Source organism: Rhea pennata, chromosome 17 (genome assembly GCF_028389875.1).
Source record: "Rhea pennata isolate bPtePen1 chromosome 17, bPtePen1.pri, whole genome shotgun sequence".
NCBI lineage: Eukaryota > Metazoa > Chordata > Aves > Rheiformes > Rheidae > Rhea > Rhea pennata.
The window spans coordinates 13,202,628-13,225,878 of record NC_084679.1 but is presented as its reverse complement, the minus strand read 5'-3'; the positions used below and the strand labels follow the sequence as shown (position 1 = coordinate 13,225,878).

Genomic DNA, 23,251 nt, shown 5'->3' with positions numbered 1-23,251 from the left:
AAAAAAAACAAAGACAATTGTTTACCCAACTGGATCTGCTTCAAAATCATTCTTAGACCTCAGCTGTCCCTGTCAAAGACTTTGTAAGGCATCAAGTTTTTCATATAGCCCACCAAGTTTCAATACGCATAGCAAATCTAGAGACAGAATGCTGGCCCTCATCACTGCAATTAGTTTGGCATCTTCCCACTGTTAAGACCCACAGAACCAGGAGCATAGCTTGATCTCTTAAAAAGAATCAGAAACAAACCTGACCCTTTCCATACAGCATGGAGACCTCTGGGGCCTCCAAGAGAAAATAAGCATTCTTGAAAAAATCATGGAGACAAATGACTGTATTCAAATTATTCTTCATCAACGGGTTTAAAGAAACGTAGGAGCACCACTGTTAGCTCATTAGCAGGGTAGTGACTTATATCCCTCCTTGAACATCTCTGGAAGTCTGATCTGATTTCCTGTCAAAACAAGTCTGCTGGCTTCACACGGACTGTTAAGAGACATCTGCTCACCTTGCAAAAAATTCACAGCAAAATTACTCAGCTGGAGTTATCCAGACAGGAAAAACAGGATGCTGAATGTCTAACGTGCATTGGCAGGAATCCCTGAGAGAATCCCAGGCCTACTTGAGCATTGCAATTCTGTCATCCAGCTCTGCAGGAACACAGATGCACTAAGAAATAGTCTTTGGTACGAACAAACTGCCCTTACCAAAGCTGTTCAAAATGTTGTCAAAGTTGTTAAGATAGTAATAGCCTTCTTCCACAACTGTCTTGTTGCCAATGGTATGGTTCACCCAGCGGTAGGAATCCGCGACTGTGCTTGTGCTGATCAGAGAAACCAGGACAAAGAATGAGAAGAGAGCTGGAAAAGCAAGGAAAATCTTAAGGGCTACAGATACCAGAATGATTAGAAGGTTGTGAGCAGGGTGGCAGTTTCTACTTCTTGGCCAACACTTGCCTCTCTCTAAAAGAAAGCTTTTCTCCTCCACCCTCACAGTTCAGCAGAAGCCCAGGGACCTCACTGAATCTTTCTAGTCACTCAGCAAATATTAGACCAGAGAAACTAGGCATTTGAGGCATAGTCTTTGGCTGACATCCTTAAAGCTTGGCATTTTCAAGTTTCTTGTCATCATTTAAGATGAGAAGGGCCCAGGACAGTCTAGTTTCCTAGATTAGGTGCATTTATCTTGTAGAAAGTGAGGGCCTAAAGCATGCCACACCTCTGGCAGAGAGACTCTGGCATCACCAAGAGAAAAATCTCATCTTTGCTCGACAGCATAGCCTCACAGATGTTACAGGAGATCCCATCTACGACACCACGAAGAAGTCATCCTGGTGAAGCTACCCAAGGCCACAGTTAGAGCGCTCATGAAAATCAGCCATCAGTCCCACCAAATGCTCTCCCCTTCCAAATGCAATGCAAAGGTCACTTCATCCAATGCTAGCCAGAGAGGTGAAGTTTCTCCCCTAGATTTACCAAGCATGTTGCCTTAGCTGCGAAGGTCCATTCAGACCCATCCTTTGGCCCCTTCTTCACAGGGACATAGGGATGTGAGAGGCATGGCTACTGGCTATGCACCAAACCCACTGTAGAAGAGGATGGATTTACAGTACTCACTTGCAGCAGTTTGGGTAGACCACACCTGCGAAGAATTCCATGCCGACGATGGCAAAGCAGTAATAGAAGATCAGCAGGGTTAAACCCAAGCTGGAAGATATAAGCATAAAGAATACTGTGTTACTGAGACATTGCTAACATAGGAAAAACAAAGTCACAGGCCAGTAGTTCCAGAGGAAGTTTTCTATAGATGGGAAACAGCTCTCAAAACCTCAGACCAACCTCCCAGCTGTTTCTGCTCTGCAGTGTTTTGTCTACTGTCATTGAAGAAGTCCTAGGACCAGGAGCTTGTCACTCACTGAAGAGAGAAGGAAGTTCCAAGAAACTAAAAAGTTGCCTTGATCTGTCTCTTTCTGGTAAAGAAACCTGTCCCCACAGTTATTCTGAAGAACAAGACACTGGTTCTTCCCTCTCCACTCTCCAAATCAAGCAAGCATCAACTCTTAGTGATTTCCCTAACACACAAGAGGAGGCCCAGGATGCTAGAGAGTTTATCATAGCCTGCTCCAAGAAGTCTGAAGATTAATACCACACTGCAGCACACTGCAAGGAACCAGCAACGTCACTTAACAGATCAGACCATAAATACCCTTGGAAGGTTGGACAGGTCCCCATCCTGACCTCAGCCCCAGGCCCTAAACTTTCAGCTCCTCTTTCCCCCATCCAAAGACGGTAAGTCAGTACCTGGCCATCCGGGGAAACAACTCAAACATGGTGTCCAGGACATTTCTGTAGCGTTTCTTCAATTTAAAGAGCCTGAAAGGAGAAGCACATGATTACCTGCTCATGGTGATTTTTCTGGAGTTCTCATGATTGCTGGGAACAGTTAGAAGCGAATCACAGGTCTCTACCGCACAGATCAATGAGCAGCTAAGGCCTCCTGACAGCAAACTCGCAGATCTGCACTCATCCAAATAGTCTCTGCTTACCTGAGCAGGTGCCCCTAGCATTTGAATGCTTATGACACATCCAAGCAAGTGTTTGTAGGATTAAGGTATCTTAAGCAAAGGCTCACATCTTGTTACACAGCATGAAGCTTAAATAGCGACATTTTTGAAACCACAAGAGCATAAACGGGGTCAGGATTCGTTACTCCTTTCCCCTGATACAAGTTTTTCTGTGCTTCCCCTATTACTCAATAAAAACCGATGAAAGTAAACTACATTCTGCCTGCTAATTTCAAACTTGGCAATTTCATCAGCCTTTACAGAGAAACACAGCTGCCAAACACAGGCTTTGGCAGCAGAACAATGGAGATTTTTTTTTCTTTCTCCAATGTCATTAAGGGTTCTTTAAATCCTCACTGAAGAGCTAAGCTACATTAGCTTTTCTTTAATAAAACAATATTTTGCCTCTAAAATGTCTTCCATCTGTGGCTCAAAGCATTCCATGAAGGTGAGTGTACCTCTAACAGCCTCAGCACAGGAGGGCTAATCACACCCATCTTGCTGAGCTGCAGAGAGGTTACAGGCCTCAGTCCTGCATATAGTGCGAGCTGCACTTAGAGCAGGGTTGTACTTCACCCTAGCAAGCAGTATCCTTTGAAAACTGTAATTTCTGGTAATTCAGTGGAAATTAAACTGGCTCAGACTGTCTCACCCTGACAGAAGAGCTTTTCTCTGAGCAGCATCAGACAATTTCGAGGAGGTGTAAGAACCCCACGAAGGCAGACATAGGATAATCTGCCCCCAGTAAATCCCTTGATCTCTATTAGAGATCAGCTTAAGCTCCAAAGCACGGGGTTTCATATCCCATCCCAAGTTTCTGTTATCAGTCATTTTGGTAACTCAAGCTAATCTCATTACCCCGCGCAATTCCTGCTTGCCATGGTCATGTACCAACAGAGCAATCCTTGCCCTCTCTCCTGCTAAGGAGCTCAGTCCCCAACAGGACTGAATGAAAACAAGTCCGGCTGTTTCCTTCCCCATCTATTTTCTGCACTCCCCACCCAGCCTCCCTGTCTCACCTCAGCAGCTGAAGAGGTCGCAAGACCACAATGAAGTAGAACGGCTCCATGTTAAACGCCAGTGCCAGGAGCCCCAGAAATGCAAAGAGAGTGACTGCAAAGTCAAAGCTGGGGAGAAAAAAAAGCAACAATATATCACTGAATTTCAGCAGAGAAGTGGTACTTGGTGCCACTCCAGCCTGACAAGACAGAGAAGGTCAGACAGAAGAATTATAACGGCCTGCAGACAGCCTCATCTACAGGCCCAAAAGCTCCTCTCAGAAGTCAGTCTTTCTAACCCATCAATTTTCGTTATATCTCTCAAAACATCATCTTGCACTTACAGATTCCACCCTGAGGACAGGTACTCGACAGGTCCCAGTCCAGTGGTTTTCAGGAGCAGCTCCACACCATAGACTGTAAAACAAGATGACAGACATGGATAGAAATAAGCAGTACCACAAAGAGGGTTTATGCAAAGGGTTGTGCTCAGATATGCATGGTACTTTAGGAATGTATAGGATTGCTGAACATAGGTTTAATAAACTCCAGTCCATCTTTATTCTCCGTGAGATGCCAAAGAGACAACATTTTCCCTCCAAAACAACAAATTTGTTGGTATTCATGGTGATTTCTCTCCAGAACAATCATTTAGCTAACATACTATAGGTGGTGAGGCATAAGCTCCTGCAGAAAAGACCAGAAAGTCATGGAGAGAATTCAGTTCTGTCTGTTTTATTTTCTGCTAACCTAGCAGAACATATTAACCATCCCACAGCCTAGCCTTTAACCTGAGCTATCTACTTCACTCTCTGTCCTAGCAGCACCTTGTGGGCTTGAAGACAACAAAGCAGTGACATGATCATGCCATGTTTTGGGCATCACAGAATTTTCCTCTACTGGTTCCAAGGAGGAAGATTAGAAGGGAAGTGAAGAGTCTGGATGACAACATCCCTGTAAAAGGAAGTGCTGTGGAGTGTCTCTGCCTTCAAACTTCCACAGTGAGTCTTTTTAAGACTAATAATCAGGTGAGTACCAGAGCCACACAGCAGTCAAGTAAGAGATTAGCAACCTTTCTTAGATTCTCCAGAGTAACTCTTACTGCAGTTTTACACACTACTTTGGGTCAACAAAATTCTTCCTTGATTCTCCTCTTGAGCAAGAGACACTGGCAGGAGAGAAATGAATTCACATCACTAAAGAATTCCATGGCAGTGCTATGAACCAGCCCATAAGGATTTGGTGTTTACATTTGGACTGAAAAGGGAAGATTGAGATACATGTTTCCGGGGGGATGACGTTCCACTAGAATGTCAAATTTAATAATCAGATAGTCAAAATAAACTAATCAACTAGTTCAGCCAGTCCTTTCAGGCCTCTCCTCAGCAGGCTCCTGTACCTTACGCTCCAGCAGGGCTGCCTCGCTTTGTGTGGCGCAGAGCCAGCTCACAGCCGCAATCAGATCAGAGCCGGTAATGCCTTCTGGAATAGCAAGCCCAGCACAGAGCAACGTGAGCAGCTCCACGCAGAGCCATCGCAGGTCTGGAGGAGCTTATCGCTTTGCACGCGGTGCTCAACGAACGAGGCTATTCTGCTCTCAGGGCTGAGCCAGCTTTAGAAGTAATGTAGCAGCCTCAGCAAAGAGCTGCAGCAGAGGTAAGAGGCTCCCCCGACTGCTGCAGCTCAGGGAAAGTCTGACAGCACAGCAGTGTGCGCGCAGGTCTGTGTGTCTGCTGGCAATCCCCGCCAGGCACAGCAGCCTTCTAGACGGAGTTTGTGCATCTGTGACTCAGTTTTCACTTCAAAATGAAAAATACCTGGGAACAGAGCTGTCTGTGCTCCCCTCCCACCTTGTTACAAAACACCACCACTCTGTGAGGAGGCACCAGCTTACTTGTGAGGAAGACTATGTAGCTCCATGGGACATTTCTGGAGAAGAAATTCCCTCCTGTGAGACACAAGAAGAACTTTTACTAGCCTTCTCTTCAATCACCTCACAACATAGTCAAGAAACAAGCTGCAATGTTTCCTACCTTGCAGCATGAAGGTTTCAACAAGAATCCAAATTCCATTCACAGCCACCACAGTATCTGGAAAACAAAGCAAAAACACATAGCAGAAAAAAACCCAAAGAAAACCAAAACTGAAAACTCACAAACCTAGATCAGAGGACATTGTTTTCCTAAGCTACCAAATACAGTACAACACAGGGCAAGTAACAGAGTCAGTGTTCAGAACACGCTTCTATTCAACTAAAGGCTTCAACTCATAACTTGGGAGAGTCTCTAAACTTCTGCTCTGAATAATTTTCCCAGCCTGTGAAACAGATACAGCACCTTTGTCTCCAGAAGGTGGGAAAGGGGGGGGGGGAGGGAGAGAGAGAAAAAAAAATGCAAAAACCACAACCATTTTTACCAATAATTATCTCATACTCTGCCATGTTATTACAGGTGTATTTCAGTTTCTTCCTAGTTCTGGAGCAGGCTCTTGAGAATCACTAGGTCCCCAATAGTGCAAAACAAATGAAGCAGGTTCCCAAAAGCGCAAGATAAAATGTCCTGTCAGCTTGGAATCTCCCACTCCACCTCCATATTCACACCCAGCGTACCCAACACGCAGACTACTCCTTTTCACTCTGGTCTTCACAACCCCCTCATTCATTTTAATTTGTCATCCTAATTTACAAAAATCTCCTCCTTCAGCATTCAAAAAAATATATATATATTACTGAGTAGGAGAGATTATTTAGAACACAGAAACTAGCACCACAAGTAACCACTTTTTCTCGTCCAGAGAAGAGGAGCACAGAATCTTTCTCAGAAGCAGTACAGTTGCCAAGCAATCTCTCAGTAATGAGGATGCTTGTACCCTCTCAAGTACAAGCAGCAAAAGCAGGCTGACTAGCTCCAGCAGCCTTCAGCTGCAAGATAAAAACCTCCAGGCTCGTGAAAGCTAACCAATCTATTCACTGCAACAAGCCAATTCCTGCAGGATCAGATCTGCAAGTTTGTTATGAAGTATTGAACAAATGAGCCCCTCTAGAAGATTCAACCGCAGTGAGAACTGAGAATCCAAACTGCAGCAGTAGCTGGTACCAACATACAGTTCCCTCCCTCTCCACCCAAACCCTAGGAATTTGAGCATGGGCCACGGCTCAGACCAGGTCCCACAACGCTGAGTTCTTGCACAGACGGTTCTTGCCTAGCACAAACAGAACATTCCTGTCCCTTGTGATGAGGGAGCTTGGCAGAAGACTGTTTCTCCTACTTACACATGGTGTACTGGAATACTCGCGACTTCACAAGGATGTTGATGCCTGCAGAAAGGAGAACACAGTAAAATTTTATACATATATATATATATATATATATAATTTGTGCAGTCCTCTATAGTTCACACAGAGCTTCTTCTATCTTCTCCCTAGGGTCTTTTTCATACCAATTCTCAGCACAGAAGCTAAGTGGTTTAGAAGATTATTAACTTGTATCTCTTAGGACCAAGTTCAAATCTTCCTCTAGAATATCAGTGGGAATGAACTAGCTCTCTTCACCCACCTAGATGTCTTTTCTCCGACCACGTCACAAAAATACTACCTAGATAAATACAGCTAATGAGGCACTGTCCACATCAGGGACAATGGATATGCTGTAAAGGAGGGCTGAGCGCATTAGCATAAATATGTAGGACTCTTATGGCAACAGGATATTTGGATCAAGATAGTATTAACTGCCCCCACCAGCATAAAACATAGAAAAGAGAAACTGCAGATAAGCTGTTATTTCTGAACAGCTATGTTCAGTCAGGAAACTTGGGACATGACAGATAAGTCACATCCACAAGACAGATTACCCTGATGGACATTTCTGATCTCTTTCCCTCTCCTTAGCAGTTGCACTTGACCTATAGGAGTGCTGCAATCACATCCTGGGACTAGGAAGCCTAGCAGCTTCTGTGAAAACACAAATCCGCTGCACCATCACTGCTGTGAGTTGCTGACTGGGGTGTAGAGAAACAAACCTATAAACTCTGCTTGATTCAGCAAGCATATATTCCCAGCTAACCTCTGTGCCAAAAAAGAAATACAGCCCTCTATGACCTCAGGAGCTGATTCATTACAGAGTATCTGCCAAGAGGTCTCTTATTTTTATGAAAGTTACTTTTTGGGTTGGAGCACAGGGAATATTTACATGACAAACCTCTCTTGGAGACTGAGATCCTTGGAAGCTCTGAACACAAAGTGAGTTGGTCAGTAGGCCAGGGACGTTTGGGCATAGGGGCATACAAAGAAAAAGTCCCTTCAGAAGGCCTTGTCTTTGTGAAGAAATGTTTTTCAGACTGGTTGAGTACATGCTGTCATTAAAACATGGCATGTTACCTTTAAAAATAAGGAACGCTGTCCGTGGAAGGTCATCAAACCAGTGCTCGCGATTTCGTTTTGCCTGGAAACAGAACAGCTTTGATCAGAGGAAGTCAGCACAGCCATACAGAAATATGTAACGAGAGAGATCCATCTTATACTCATCATTTGTTTTTTTTAAGATTGCTTTTGTTTCTCAACCCCCTTCTCACTAATCACTGGTCTCCTTTGCTTTCCCTCCCCTACACACTTCCCCTCTCCCCCAACCAGGAAATACTTACCTTCCATTTTAAGCCAACAACTTCATAGAAATTGTAAAAATCCTTTAGGCTGCAAAATAGAAAGAAGATCCTTAGAGCTGATTATATCCTTAACTGTGCTTGTCAAGCACCATCAGTAGAGAGTCCCTGGAAACTGTTAACTCCTTTTCGGAACTGTGACCACAGCAGAGAGCTCAGCACAGAGCTCGTCCCAGCCTGGACAAAGGTTACTGGCTGACAATGCCCCAAACAGAGCACAGAGGCCACCTTCCTTCTCTGACAAGACCTAGCAGAGATCACTACCCTTCTGCCTCCAGAGGAAACTCCAACTCCACTGAACTCAGAAGTTTTACCACAACGAGGAAAGATCTCGGGCTTAGACAGCAGGCTCCAAAGGACAGACCATATTACTCCCACACGTTCCTTTTCTACCATCTTTACACACTTGCTGTTAAAGGTAAAAATGAATTTTGGATGAAGACATGAAAGCAAAGAACTCAACATGCTCATAAAACTCGAGTGACTGTATCTAGGTGCTTGGGGTCAGGCACGTAACAGGCTTTCGTGTCTCTAAGTGAAGAGGCTGAAATTCTCAGATGCTGACTGGTGTCATTAGGTTCCTAAATTTAAGGACTCAGTCTTTCTCCATATAGCATTTTCACCATTTCTCCATGGCACTTGACCTTAAGAAGAGGTACTGGCACCAGTTTCATCAGAGACTTTCACATCGAGCCTGTCTGTGGCCAGAGCAGAGGAATGAAGAGCAGGCTCTAATTCCCTCTACTGCCATGTTTGCTGGAGTTAGCTGCACCCACCCACCAGAATGGTAATTCTCTGCCTCATAACACAGAGGAAGACGGTCTTGAAAGCACCAGCAAAACCAGATTTTAATTAACAAAACCCTGGGGGACGCAGCCAGCTGCTGGAGAAACAAGAACTTGTTAAGCTGTGAAGCTGCACTGTGTGAAGAAATGCTCCTTGCAGGCTCTAATGCTGTTCCTCAATTTTCTGCTCCTCTCTTCTGACAGGAGAGGTGGGAAACCGAGGCTGCCTAGCGGCTGCCAGCAGAGCCTTGTATCCACAAGAGGGCACGCAGGAACTCCCTCGCTTCAGCAGAACAAGCTCGCTCCTCAGCATACCCCCGCCACAAAGCCTTTCCAGCACAAAACTCTATCCCATTCCACAAACCCAGCCATCCTCTCCAAGGCACAGCTCAGCTGCGGAGAGTGAAGCAGCATCCGTGCTCCGGGTGCAGCAGCAAGACCGTCCTACCTGACTAAAGGAGTATTGCTTTGATTCAGTGCTTTGAAAGTGAGATACCGCTCTCTGGCACACATCCGAGGCTTGTAAAACCGCAACAGCCCTTCAAAGTGCTTGAAGGAAATTCCAGACGGCCTCTAGAAACAAGGGAATGATGCCATAAGCAGTGACATGAGGCAGAAACACATATAGGCTAGTGTATTTAATTCTCATTCCAAATTTGTTTTAAGCAGGATTTCTACATCGCCCTAAGATGCCATCATAATTAAGCCCCAAAGTACCCTAAGCTATTACTTTAACGCACTGAGTTTATCCCAGAGCACAGACACAGAAAGCTTTCCTGGCAAAAGGTCCCTCCAATGAATGCAGAATTGCTCCCTGTTGTGCTATTCCAGCCAAACACCCAGCAACAGAGTTCAACCGCTCTCCTTGGGAAATTAGTAGGCAGCCTAAGAGATCCCATTACTGACACTTTTTTCAGACCATCAACTGTTCTCCAGGAACGGTTCATATAATGAATGTGCCCTAAACATGAGCTAATTTACTGGAAGAAGGTTAGTTATTCTCAGGCCTTGTTTCTTTTCCTACTCCAGAGGTGAAGCAAGCAACCAACCCTCTCCCCCAGTGCTCTGCCCCGTACAAAACTGCCTGCAGGTGAATTGCTTCTGCCTCTGCACCTTCTGCTCATGCAGCACCCAGTGACCGTACCTTCATACGTATAACCCACACCTCCTCTAAGCATTGGTGAGGTGACACATTGGAGATGTGAGTCCCCAAGTGACCCAAACTGAAGCAGAGAGAAATCAGGGATCACGTGCACTGCGGGACAAGCTTCCTTCGTTTTACCAGGGCACCTCTGTAGCCTTACATAGGGCTAAAACTCAGGCTACATTGTTTTTCTCCAGAAACAGATTTTAAAAAAAAAAGTTACACAAATGAAGAAAAAAAAGAGTAGCCCTGGGTGATTATGATTGCAGTCAACTATCATAAATCATCTTTTTGCTGACATGCTCTTTAAACACTCCAGACTACTGGTGTTCCCACAGCGTTGCTGGCCTCCCCCCAGCCGATCTCAGCCCGCTGCGGGGCCCTGTACCTGTTTGGTAATAAGTAAGCGGTAGGCGTGCTGTATGGCCGTGCGCTTGTGCAGCAGCAAGGACTTAAACTTCTTCTTTTCAATGTCATTGAAAGTGTCGAACACAACAGCCAGAAGCTGCAGAAAGAAGACAAGAGAGAAAGTCAAGTTTTGATCCTTCCACTTGGCAGCCACCTGAGCCAATGCTTCTCTAGTAGGCAGGAATATCCAGTCTGGAGAAGCAAGGAGAGGCATTGCCCGAAGGAGGAATCTTACTAAGTGCTGCACTAATGTGTGGTAGAAGGGAGTTAATGAGGACCCCTTGGCCATAAGGGCACAAAAGGATTACCAACCACAACACGCGCGCACGCACACACACACACACACACACACACAGATTCACAAAAAACACTACAGAAAGGTTTGTTAAAATGCCCTGATTTCTTCTGGCAAAGCAAGTTTAAAGGGCTACTCTCAGGATTCATCCTTCTGCAGAAGCTTTGTCAAACAAACATCAAAACTAAGCCTCTGTCTAGGACAGCAGCACTGAAATCCAAGCTCATTAGAAGCATCAAATCACTCCTCTCAGGCTGCAGAATTTCCCAGCTCCTTTGAGAACCCATCTTTCACAGCCCATATCCCATCTGAGCTGGTCCTGCCCTGGATGCTGCAGGTCAAGAAGCAGAGCCACACTCTCTGCTGTGTCACTGGGACCCTTATGCACCTGCTCTAACAGGATGGCTGTGGCCTCTCCGAGGCCGTGATCTACAGGGCAACACTACTGCAACTACTCCAAAACCTTCTTGCACACCCTACTGGGTGCCTGAACTGTCAAGGCTTTCCAGGGTGGCAGCTGTACTCCCAATTTTGTGTCCACACAAAGCAAAGACAAAAGGAGACAGTCCTGTTTGCAAGCTCTGGAAAAGGAAGTGGAGATGTACTGCAGAGTTCATGCCAATGCTATTGCAATTCAAGTCCTGCCACAGTTAGCAATTCCATCCCTTTCAAAATGATTTACAAAGGATTTCAAGCAAGCCCAGATAATAAAATGCCATTTTATGATAAATAATTAAGATGAGGAAGGACAATAAATTCCCTGCACCTGGGTGTGTCACTCCAAGTAGCATATTAATGCAAGAGAAATCAAAAGATTATTTGCATCATTCCGTTTTCTGTGATTTAACTCATTTCCTTACAGTCAAATATTAAAAGACTCCTATCTGCAGCAAAGCTGCCATTTCTGGAAGTATTCTGCCAAATTGTCTCAAATTGTTATGCAGCACCCTTGGGAATGGGGAGGACTCCAATGGGCAAGGAAATCCAAAGTCAGGCAGAGAGAAATTAAGTGTTTCAATAGAGGACTCACCAAGTTCATTATGAAGTACAGCTCAATGGAGAGATACACTATGAAGAAGACACAGGACCAGGGGTTCCGGGCATAGGATGGCATCATCACATCAGGGAAACTGCATCCCAAAAAGACACTACTTTAAGCACCCAAAGAGCTCACGCTGTATTCTATATATGTCAGCAAAAGCACGAGACAAGTCCCAGATGTGCGTGTACCCACATTAGTGGGTCTGCACATTTCTGTAAAACATGTAGTTGCTCGTGATGCAGAAGTCTGAGCCTAGCAGTGAGCAGACAGAACAGGGAAGCATGATGAAAAAGAAAAATGAATAAGCACGTCCCCTGCATATCCTGAAACCCAAATGGGCAAAGGAGATGTGCAACATGGCTAAGGGTTGTACTTTAATATCTCCAGGTGTGACCTCCGCTCTCTGCGTACACAACTGCAATACAATTAAAATTGCAATACAATTACACTAATCTTTGGCTAAGAGTATTATAGAACAACAACCAAAGATTTATTCTTGGTTGATTTTGCCAATTTCCTAATCCTCAGAGCCCACTCAGACAGCTAACCAACATTTACTTAGTGTTGTTATCAACTTCTTCTAGATAGGAAAAGTGAAGCAGAGGAATAGGAAGTTACTTCACAACAGCTAACTATCACTGACAAAGGAGCACAAACAGAAACTTCCCCTTCTTGGACCCAGGCCCAGTAAAGTTGTTTCCTCTCTTACTGCCTGCACAGTGAGGAAGTGCTCTGAGTGGCTTAGAGATAACCCTGCATCCAAGATCAGTGTCCTAAAATGAAATGGAGTACCAGTTCTTCCCATATAAGCTAACCTGGGAAACATCTCTCTCATGCAGAGAGCAGAGGTCACACCTGGAGTTCCAACACTGCTGCAAATAAACTCTTGACTCTGCTAGACTTCTTCTGGGAAAGAAGCTTCAGGCAAAGACACAAACTTACTTTGAAGTAGTCAAAAGCACGAAGAGATTCACAAGGCTGTTCTCTAAAGTACTGAAGTACTGAAAGAAAAAAAGAAAAAACCTCAAAAATGCAAGCAGTCTTCCAAAGTTATTTTGTTCTAAAGAAATCCATTAGAATACAGATCTGATATCTCCTACAAAAAGGTCATTTAGTAATGGTTCGTTTTAGAGGCCCCAGAGACATGGCATGCGAAGAGTTAAAACAATCAAAAGCTCCTCTGCACATTTTTGTAGTAATTACTCCCAGTAAGCAACAGACAGACTCAGCAGCAGCAGGAACTGGAACCAGCAGCTACTGGATTTCATGGGGATCATAGCCTGAGAAGGCCAAGTTTTCACCCAGGTATCTTCTGCCTTGGGGACAGCTGTGGGTGGCATGTTTGACTGAATTAAGACATCAAGAACAAAGAACAGCTACACTGATGTTCCCTATGGGTGTTCCTGTCTTTGAGGAAGTCTCATTTACTGTCTTCCTTCTCAGTAGGCATTAACCCAGGGTAACACTGCCAAGAGGGCTCGTCAGTCATGGCCCCTACCCCTGCCCATTTTCATTGCTGGCATCAGTTAGAATCCAGCCTCCTTGACCACCATATTGGAATAAGCTATCTCTACACAGAAATGTAGAATTCTTAAACTGATCAAAATGGGACTTGAGTTTGTCCAAAGAATCAGTGATTACTTACAGGATCCGAGTGGTTAGGAGAAAACAAATAAAAACCTAGAGAAGTAAAAGAGGAGAAGGGAGAGAAGAAGAGAAAAGAATGGGGAAAAGGAACACAAGTTAAAAAGACATTTAATTTTAAGTAACGAAGTGATAAGTCTCTGTTCCCAAAGAGTAGGGTGTACAGAGAACCATGAAGCCCTCTCCAATACCGTGAAGAGGAAGGGTATCTGGAAAGCCCACTCCATACAGTTTTGCTAATGCTTGTCACTGGGCATTTGATTGATCTTTTCAGAAAATAAACTTTCTGCAAATAGTTTGAGGATAGGCCCATAGCAGGTACACTACAGACACTTGAATTTGTAGATTAAATTGAACCTACTACATTTAGGAACAGTTCATGGAAACAGAACTTGGAAATCACACATATAAATAAAGGTCAAAAGGACCTTTGCCACAAAACTAAACACCAGCTCCTGGAATTTTTAGTTTTTTCTTTAACTGTATCTCCCAGACAATTGCGGAAGAAGTCAGATGAGTGGAAAATTCTGGCAGGACTCAATCATATCAGCTTTATGTTCATCCAAGTTCTTTCTGTTACTCTTGGACAGTAAGTGGTTGGGAGTATCACAGCTTCTAGTTCCGTAAGTACAACTCACCCAGGATGGCAAAGATCACCATGAAGAAAAGCAGGAGGAGGAGAATATCAATAAATGGAGGGAGGGACTGGAATATCTGTCGCAGGTTTCTGAAAAAGGAGAAAACATTCTTAAACAAGAATTTCTGCGTGTGCTTTCACATAGTAATGAAGCCTCCCTCTCCAAATGGAGGAAATAAAAACAAAAATGAAGAAATAAGAATAGACTTGAGAAGGAGTTTCATCCCCCTACTTCCAGTGATTACACAGGAAAAATTCAGTCATTGTTCCACACCGTCCTTTCTGCTGCTGCAAGAATGATGAAGCCTGTATGCAAGACGAAGTTGGAGAGATTTCTCTCACCTTGCCCGAGGGAAACTGTCGCAATACAGCTTCTGTTCATTGGGTTTTGTTTCTGTCCCAGCCTCTCTCACATGCCATTTTATCCCACCTTAACAATAAGGGTGGATCAAATGATTAAACTTTAGCCTCTGCAATGATGGCAGCAAAATTTTATGTCTAAAAATCCAACCACTGCTAGTCTTAAAATCAATGGTGTCAAACACATTCTGCGATCCTTGATCCTCACCACAGTGCTTCACATTCCCAGGTAAATTAAGATAATTTTCAAGCTACTTATCTTCCTTTTGCAATCACCTCTCAGGTACAGCACACAATACTAATATCACCCTATCACTTTCCTTCTCCAGACTCAAGACATGAGCCTATAAATTGCACAGTGAATCACAGAGGTAACTTAGGAGCCAGAAGCAATACAGTCACATTCATTTGTTGTGCTCTCTGAGGCAGTTTATATGGCTGAGGACAGTACCACACAAGCACTATGTACCATGGACACATCCAAAGCTACTACTTATGAAATTTCCCTACATAGGCAAGATGTTGGGTACACTTCAGTCCCAGTCAAAAAACATCCAAGATCTGAAATGCCCATGAAAGACGCTTATTTTCCCTAGCTGATGCAGGACCACAGTGCTTTTCCTTCACTCCCATCTTAGGCATGATTTCAGAAACCCCAGCCATCTGACCACTCACCTTCTGACTGCACCACAGTAACGGCAATCCACCAAGAAGATACAGCGCAGGGCTCTCGTTATCCGGACATGCGAGGTTTGGCGCACCAAAACCACAATGGCCTCTATGAATTGCACAAACAGCACACAAGTCTGCAAAAAATAACAATAATTTTTTAAAAATCAAATGTCTAAAGAGAGCTACAGTATCCCTTTGGGAAAAGCAAGGCTCCCACTGACCACTTATCAATTTGGGTGCTTTAAGGGTGGGAGATGACTCCCAAAGCTTTGAGACTGCCCATAAATAGCTTGGCAGTGGGGATACATGCATAAAATATCCCTGCTACGGTACAGCCCAATAGTTACTGTGGTTCTTTGATTCCAGAAGATCCTGAAGGAGAAACATTGACAATCAGGTAACTTACCTTCACCATGGTCCTTTTGTGCCTGATAAAGGTTTGGAAGCCCAGCCACCTCATCTTCATTGAGAGCTCAAAGACAACCACAATTAACGCGAACAGCTCCAGGGTTGCATGGACCTGTTACAATACAGTAAAACTTAAACTGGCCTTTCTGATTACAAACACAAGCACATCAGGTTTCTATCCCTCCTTCTTCAAGGGGCACGTGGATTTAACAACAATCTGAGTACTGCTCCATGGCACTCAGGAAACTCAAGGCTACCCTTAAGGCAAGCATGGCACTTTTTCATATGTTTCTGCATTTATTGCTTTGTGATTTTATTAAAGTCTACAGAATTTTTCTCTATTCAGTATCAGTCCAGAATTTCCTAGAAATCCATGTTACCTTTTGAACTTGAATAACATATCCAAAAAATTTATTTTTGATACATTCAAAACAACATACCAAAAAGAAGAGAGACCAGCAACTCAAGTAGACATTTTTTAAAAAGTCTAAGACTGCTATTTTTTAGTGAATTGCAGGAATGGGAGTTGCTGGGCAGAGAGGATTTACATAGAGAAGAATCTTCTCTTGAAGCAAAAATCCTGAGCAACTAAAGACAGTGTCCTGATCAAGCCCAAGAAGAGAATACAGCTTTGGGGAGTGCTGGAAGGACCCTTTCTCTGTTGGGACACATAAATTGCCTCTCAAAGAGGAGGACAGAATACTTCCTTACATCCTCAGCTTTAGCTATAGCTCAAAACTCAAATTCAGTTATGCAACACTGACTCATTTTGAAAAGCACTTGACCCCACGGACGTCAAACTCTTCTACAACACTTGGCAGTGTCTTCGGGTACCACTAACAGCTCCAAGAGCAGATATCTATTCTCCTAGCAGTAACAATAGCCCTGTGTCTGACAGTGGTATGTTATGAAATGATAGTGGACCGATAGCAGTACGTGTATCACAGTTTGGATATCCCTTCTCTAAATCTGCATTTTGTGAAGGTTAGACATAAAACTTCACGTTACTTAAGCACACATATACACTAAAGAGTCTTCACAACACTATCATCCTGAGGAGAGGACACAAGAAGGTTTAGCAACTTGGCCCAAGCTGCAAATTGTAGGCTTTCTGAGAATCAGTGGAGGTGCTGGGGTAGCAGCACCAGCTGTGACTATGACTTTAAAACCACCCTTTTGAAGTATATGGATTCTTGAGTTATCTCAAGTGAAAGCAAAACTGACACGCTTCTCCTCAAACATTTAAGAAACTTAAGAACTGCACCAACTTGATAACACAAAGCAAGCATCACTTTTGCCGTTGGTCTATATGCACATCAGATGAAAAAGAAAGGATGTTTTGCTGGCGGGCCAAGTAACACATCCTGCTCTCAAGCCAGATAGTTCTTCCTACTACTGCTTACTCTCTTCCTCTGAGTTTAGACTTCTTTTTCCCCTCACTCACCCCTGAAAAAACAGGCAGACTTCTTCATTTTGCCCCAAGCACTTACATAGATGCCAAGACGGAGCATAGGAACAGCTGGCGCCTCGCAGAGAGACAGCAACAGGAGCAGCAGCGCTGTGCTCAGTTCCATTAGGTAGAAAAGGTGATTGTGTGCAAAGAGGTAGGCAGCGAGTGCTTTGGCATTCTTGGGGTGAGTGAAGAACTTATCATTATTTTCTCCTTCCTAGGACAGCAGGAAGAAGAAAAGAACAGCATCAATTACTCTTGGTATTCCAACAGAGCTTTCCACCTGAAGAACAGACTTTTATAAGGATTAGATACAATTTCCAGCAGACTACTGCTGCTTTACAGCGTGATGGTGATCCATTTATTGAGGAATGAATTCTACACACGTGAAATATCCCCTTCTGTTCGTAAGCAAGTACGTTTCAGTAACGCAGCTCATTAATACCTACAACCTCCAGCTTCAGAAACCCTTGAGTCTTTCCAAAGTGAGGAAAAGTGCTGAGAGAGCTTATAAAGGTAGGCAAAGAAACTTCAGTCAACAGCCCAACATAAACACAGCACTTCATTTAGTTCAAATCACTTCCACATGTTTACAGACTTCCTTGGTTAAACTGCTCTAGGACAGAACATGAAAACACACAGATAAGCTCTAGGGCACCTGGCTGACAGTTGCTCCTCCTTATCTTGGCCTTGCAAAATGTCTGGGAGAAAACATGCTCTGGAGCACATATACAATGAAGGAATGTGAGAAGATGGACTCCATGAAAAATTATCAAGTCTCCATGCTGATTAGTCATTCCCTCTTAACTAGAAAGCTTAATTAACATTAAAAGGTCAGACACTCCAGCTGAATAGTTTGCTTACAAGTGACTTTAAACAGCTGCATCATTACTTTGTCTAAGACAAAGCTTAGTTTGGTTTAAAAGCTTGTGTGGGAATTTAAAGAAGGTTTAAAAGCTTATGTGAGAATTTAGAGAAGGTGTTTCACACAGAACCACTCAACAGCTTCTTCTCTTTCTTGCTCCAGTAGTTCAAGCAAGGTAGCTTTTGTCACTCACAGAAAACCTGTTGGTTCCTGGAAGCCGTCTTAAGAGATCATTTTTCCCCTAGCTGGGACACTCAAATGCACATCAAATGCTTTTTTATTAACATCTTTCCAGGTAAGCAACTACTGGAGGGACAGTAAATTATTACTACAGAAGGAGAAAGTCTGCGACTGCAAATGGACGGCAAGATCAGGAAACAGGATCCCCCTTTAAGAAGGGAAAAAGTCTTGAGACTAATACAGAAAAGGGTTTCAAATGTTTCTCGTTTAAGCCATCTCACAGGCAAACTCACACTCTATTTAAAAACAAATATAAGCACTGCCAGGTCAGCGAGCCAGATTGCAAGCAGGACAAAACCCAGCAGAAAGCTCCATAAAATACAAGCCCCCCTACTCAAAGAGAGCTAGCTTGGATCAGCAGGGCATTCTTATTCACGCCTGACAAAACACATTTGCAGAATGAAAAATAGTCTAAATTCTGCCTCTTGGTAACCAAGCAATTCAAAACGTGGCTGGACAGCAAAGTCCTCTTATTTAGATAAGACACTCTTGCCTGCAGCTACTGGTTCAAATAAACAATCTGCATGCTCTTTAAGTTATGTCTACTTCATTTCAAGGACATTGTCATTATGACCATTGGTCAAGGCAGCAGCAAGAATAATCTGCATCTGAAGGGCCAAGCCTGCTGCGTACATTACCATCAGACACTGCAGCAACTCAATGGACCTTTACAGAGCATCTCCCATAACCACGAGTTTAAACAAAAGCCCAGGAGGGGCTGGGGTTACCATCACATTGTCAGGGCTGCCCTAGCACACAACTAACTGAGCTGAAGTTACTACCAGGGTCCAAGCATACCAGATTTTAAAATTTCAGAGGAGCAATGCTTTCATTAGTCCTGTGGGGTAGGGGAAGGGAGGAAAGAACAGTTTCAATCATCTTGCAGCAGCTTAGGCAACAACTCTGATCACGTTCAACTCACCTCATGCTGCAACGTAGAGCCTTTGAAAGGGAGTAAAGAGAAGGAGGAAGGACGGACAGTCGGGGAACCAGCAACTACTTCAGAAAGCCGGCTCCGGGAGAAGCTCAATTTTAGTAGCTAATTCACCACACCAGCAGAAGCTATACAGCAATCTCAGTAAAAATATTATAAAACTTTCCTGATGGACATACATGGAGTATGTTTTTTGGTTGGTTGGTTTTGTTTGTTTTTAAACAGAAGGAGGCTACATTCCACTTCTGAGCTGATCAGGCCTAATCACAGCATGCACTCTCCCTCTAGAAATCAGGAGCTCCAACTTCTCTTACATGTTTTGCATGATCTGGAAAGGCTTAACTGAAGCTAAATGAACATCCCAGGGCCCCTCACCAAGTCTGCAGCCAAGAACAGAATTAGAATCTGCACTTCTTGAGGCCAACATGCAAGAGTCCCGACCGTCCACCCAACAGCAATTGAGGAGGTGAAACCAATGACACTTTATGCAAATCTTCACAGCACAGTGGCAGAACTGAGCATGGGCTGAATCCCTCAACTACTACAGTTCCAGTGCTGGCCCAGATGGGTGGGAGGGAAGGTGAATGACTGGTAGCATCAGCCTCTTCTGTTGCCCCCAAATGACTTGCCAGAGAACTCATCTGGAGGCACTTCTAGCACCTCCTCACTCTTCAAGTGGATTCCTCTGCAAAGCACCATGTTTTTGACTTCAGAAATGAAGCTCTTTGCTTTTCATAATCAAGAACTGACATAATTTCAGGAGGCCACTTTTACACACTGTACCGAACACCAGGGCTCACCTGGAGGTAGATTGCTGCCTCTTGGTAGTTCATTTCCCAGTTGTGTTGGGCAGAGCCTTGCTGTGCACAGCAGTCCCCCACAGCAGGGCTGGATGCATCATTAACAACATCGTAGCTACCTCCATCTGCATCAGCACAAGAGAAAATTTGATTTACATTTAAGCAAGCTGTGACTGATCAGGGAGTGTGCAAACAAGCCAAACAGTGGCACCAAAGACAAGTCTCAAGAAGTACCAGAGTACCCAAGAAATCAACATGTAGAAGCTTTAAGAGACACTCTCAAACTGAGCACTTTAACACAGAAACACTCCCAGAATATCACCAAAAGAGTAAGAATCCTATTCAGTAGAATAAACAGATCTCCTGACTCAGCAGCTCTGTGCTCTCATGTTCACAGCTTACTATCCACAGTCAAACCATGCACAGGCAGTGAACAGCTGAACATCTCCAAGTGCATCCAAACCACAAAATAAAAGTGAAGATGCCAAAAAACATTACCTTTTTGCACTGAATGGTAAAGGACAGCACGGAAGAATGGAGTATGGACTCCAACCAACAGGTAAGGGAATCAGTTTAAGTACAAAAGCTGCATAGTATAGTACTGTTAGTAGAAGTACAGTATCTTCTGTAGATAGCTTGATTTTTCAGAGCTCTCCTGAGTCATTAAACAATACATCTTTGCAACTCTTTTCAGTGCAGGTAACTACTAATATCCCTCTGATAAAAAACAAACAGCAGCATGCCAAATCCCACACGTTTATTTTGAAACTTTTAAGAGCATGTCTTTTTCTCATCTCAGTAAAGCACTATGCAACAACACTTTATTGAACATGTACAAGATTTCATAACTAAAAACCTCATTTAAAAGAGCATCCAGTTTGCACTGCAGAAAAAAGGAAAAAATACTCCCAGGCATAGCTATACATGCATAACGCCCTTCTCATGGGAAAGATAATGTAGAACAAGCACATAAACTCCAAAATATTTGTTCTATTTTTTTATTCTACAGCTTCAATGCAATAACAGACACATGAAAAACATTATTGTTCAAAAAGAAATAAAGGGATCGTCACTTGGTTCCTTCTGGAATGGCAGCTTTTGTTTTGCATCTTTGATGGAGAAAAAGAATACTAAAGAGAGACCTCACAGAAATTATTAGTACTACATTGCCTACAGGATCCACTTCTAAGCAGTTCTGAGCAGTGAGAACCGCTCCTGTGGTAGAACTGGCCAAGCACTCACTTCTCCGGAGTTTCAATCAGTGCCAAAACCACAAGGTTCCTAAAGAAGGTATGTGTAAAATTGATTCTGCCAACCTCAAAGTGCTGATTTCCCCCTTTTTAGGGGCACAGAAGCTGCAGCGCAGCAGTTTGCTTTCCCAGCGTTGTAAGAAGTTATCTGAGGGTGGGAAAATTTACAATGAGGCTTTTTTTTCTGCGCATGATAGCATGTGGCAGCTTTGCTGAGGCAGTTTGCTATGACAAAATAATCCTCGCTGAATGACTTACTCAGTTTTCCCAGCACATCTCCAGGAGTGGCAAGAGAATCCACACCAAAAATCCTGTACTTAGCAAAAGAAATGTTACTGCACACACCTAACAAAGAGCCACGGGAAGAGATCAAAAATCCCTTGACCAATGCAGAGCCACAGCTGCCTTTTCCACCCATAAAGCAAATCAAGATAATACTTAGCATCTGAGATTTGCAACGACTTCCCGGACCGCGCAGTCATACCGCTGAGCATGCTGCAGCAGTAAGCCTATTTCTCCTCCTTGCCTTCCTCAGCCTTTCACAACGCCACCCAAAATCTGGATGAATGTTCAAATGAAGTCAATTCCTTCCCCTACCCCATTTAAACCTTGAATGGGCACAGTTCTTGAGAAAACTGCATGTTGGAGCTTTTTATTTATCCACAGAACTGGAATGGCAATCTGTTAGTTAAAAAGGAAACAAACCCAAAAGGGGACAGTAATACACAGAAGTCAGAAGCCTTACATTGTGAGCGCTGTGATTTTTTAAAGTTATTATTTACAAGGCTTTTACTGTGTACTTTTCAAAGCAACAAACTCTCTCAAAGCGCAGCCTGAGAGCAGAAACCTTTTCGTGTTTAACGCTTAACAGCGCTGCAGAAGGAAAGCATCTTCATCCGAACCCACTAGTCTCAGTGCTAACGATCTTCACTGCCTGAAAAACGGGCATTTTCAAATCCTCATTCCCATCCTAACAGGCTGTTTGCTGCCAGGCAAAACAGCCTGCAGCCCCGTTCTGCCTGCCTTGATCTCTGCGGGGCACGGAGCAGGGTCAGAGCAGAGGCACAGCACAAGGTAGCCTCAGACCTCCTGGATACACTAGCTCTTTTGGGGAAGAGAGACATATTAACTAGGTTATTTAAAATATTGTCACATTATTGGACCTTTATAATACCTACAAAGTTTAAGAGCAGCAGAACGTATTCTAGAGAAACCAGCAAAGGTTTGTAGCCTTAAATAAAAAACACTCTGTCCTACCAAAAAGAAGAAACAAAACTTCCTTTAACTCTGAAGTAATTCTTTTAAAAGACAAATCCAACCACACTGAAAGGGATCAAGTCTACACTAGGAAGTGATGCACCATAGTTCAGAGAGAAAAAAAGAGAAAAAAAAAGAAAAAAAGTCATCTCTAGCCATCGCTCTACCTTTCCTACACAGGACACTCGCTGCTGCACAGAAAGGAGATGACCCCAGTAACATCAAGTACGCAAATATGAAACAGCTCCCAAAGATACAAGTTAGAAACAAAGATTAACTCCAGAAACCAAGATGTTTTCCTCCTGCCTAAGCCAGGCATCATCTTCCTAGCCACCGACAGAAACGCACCGGCGAAGCGTTTCCTTGCAGAGTTGCATTTTGTGGATCAACTCTTTCCCCATCAGGTACCAGAAGGTTGATCTAGCATCCCTGAGGCAACAGCATCATCTGGGTAATAAATAATAATAAAAATAATAACAAATTTGAAAAGCATCTCGCTGCTTGCTTGGCAGCCCTCCAGCTAGCTAATTTCCTCAGCTGCTCCCCTGATAACGATGACACAGACTAATGCAACCTCTGCTGCGTTCGGCTCGCGCTGCAGAACTTCCCCAGCGGCATTTACCATTAGTATCTAGCTCAATGAGATAGGAGGATCTCTCCACGGGGCTCCCGCGATCCTCCAAGTAGATGGCAGGCAGCTCTCTCCCCCGCATGGCAGCCGGCGCGCCGCGCCGCGGACCCGGCCGCGCGGCGTCGGGCAGAGGGAGGCGAGTCAGAAGTTCCTCTCTTCCCTCCCCTCTGCAAGCTGATCCTCAGCTTCGCAGCTTACTCGGGGTGGGGAA

The 23,251-nt window shown here is 43.9% G+C and overlaps 1 protein-coding gene across 6 annotated transcripts in view; it reads right to left on the bottom strand.

Moving 5' to 3' along the window:
• The window catches only part of TPCN1 (two pore segment channel 1), a 55,021-nt gene that overhangs the window by 8,366 nt on the left and 23,404 nt on the right, over positions 1-23,251 (bottom strand). For all 6 annotated transcript variants that reach the window (XM_062590477.1, XM_062590472.1, XM_062590473.1 and 3 more), the window contains 20 exons: positions 19,903-20,027; positions 17,104-17,280; positions 15,612-15,725; positions 15,209-15,339; positions 14,175-14,263; positions 13,538-13,572; positions 12,835-12,893; positions 11,881-11,980; positions 10,536-10,652; positions 9,452-9,576; positions 8,201-8,249; positions 7,938-8,001; positions 6,834-6,878; positions 5,596-5,652; positions 5,457-5,510; positions 3,907-3,979; positions 3,584-3,691; positions 2,302-2,373; positions 1,618-1,707; positions 709-824 (listed from right to left, as the gene is read on the bottom strand). In XM_062590477.1, the coding sequence (XP_062446461.1) occupies positions 709-824; positions 1,618-1,707; positions 2,302-2,373; positions 3,584-3,691; positions 3,907-3,979; positions 5,457-5,510; positions 5,596-5,652; positions 6,834-6,878; positions 7,938-8,001; positions 8,201-8,249; positions 9,452-9,576; positions 10,536-10,652; positions 11,881-11,980; positions 12,835-12,893; positions 13,538-13,572; positions 14,175-14,263; positions 15,209-15,339; positions 15,612-15,725; positions 17,104-17,280; positions 19,903-20,027 (1,800 nt within the window). The remainder of the gene's footprint in view (positions 1-708; positions 825-1,617; positions 1,708-2,301; positions 2,374-3,583; positions 3,692-3,906; positions 3,980-5,456; positions 5,511-5,595; positions 5,653-6,833; positions 6,879-7,937; positions 8,002-8,200; positions 8,250-9,451; positions 9,577-10,535; positions 10,653-11,880; positions 11,981-12,834; positions 12,894-13,537; positions 13,573-14,174; positions 14,264-15,208; positions 15,340-15,611; positions 15,726-17,103; positions 17,281-19,902; positions 20,028-23,251) is intronic.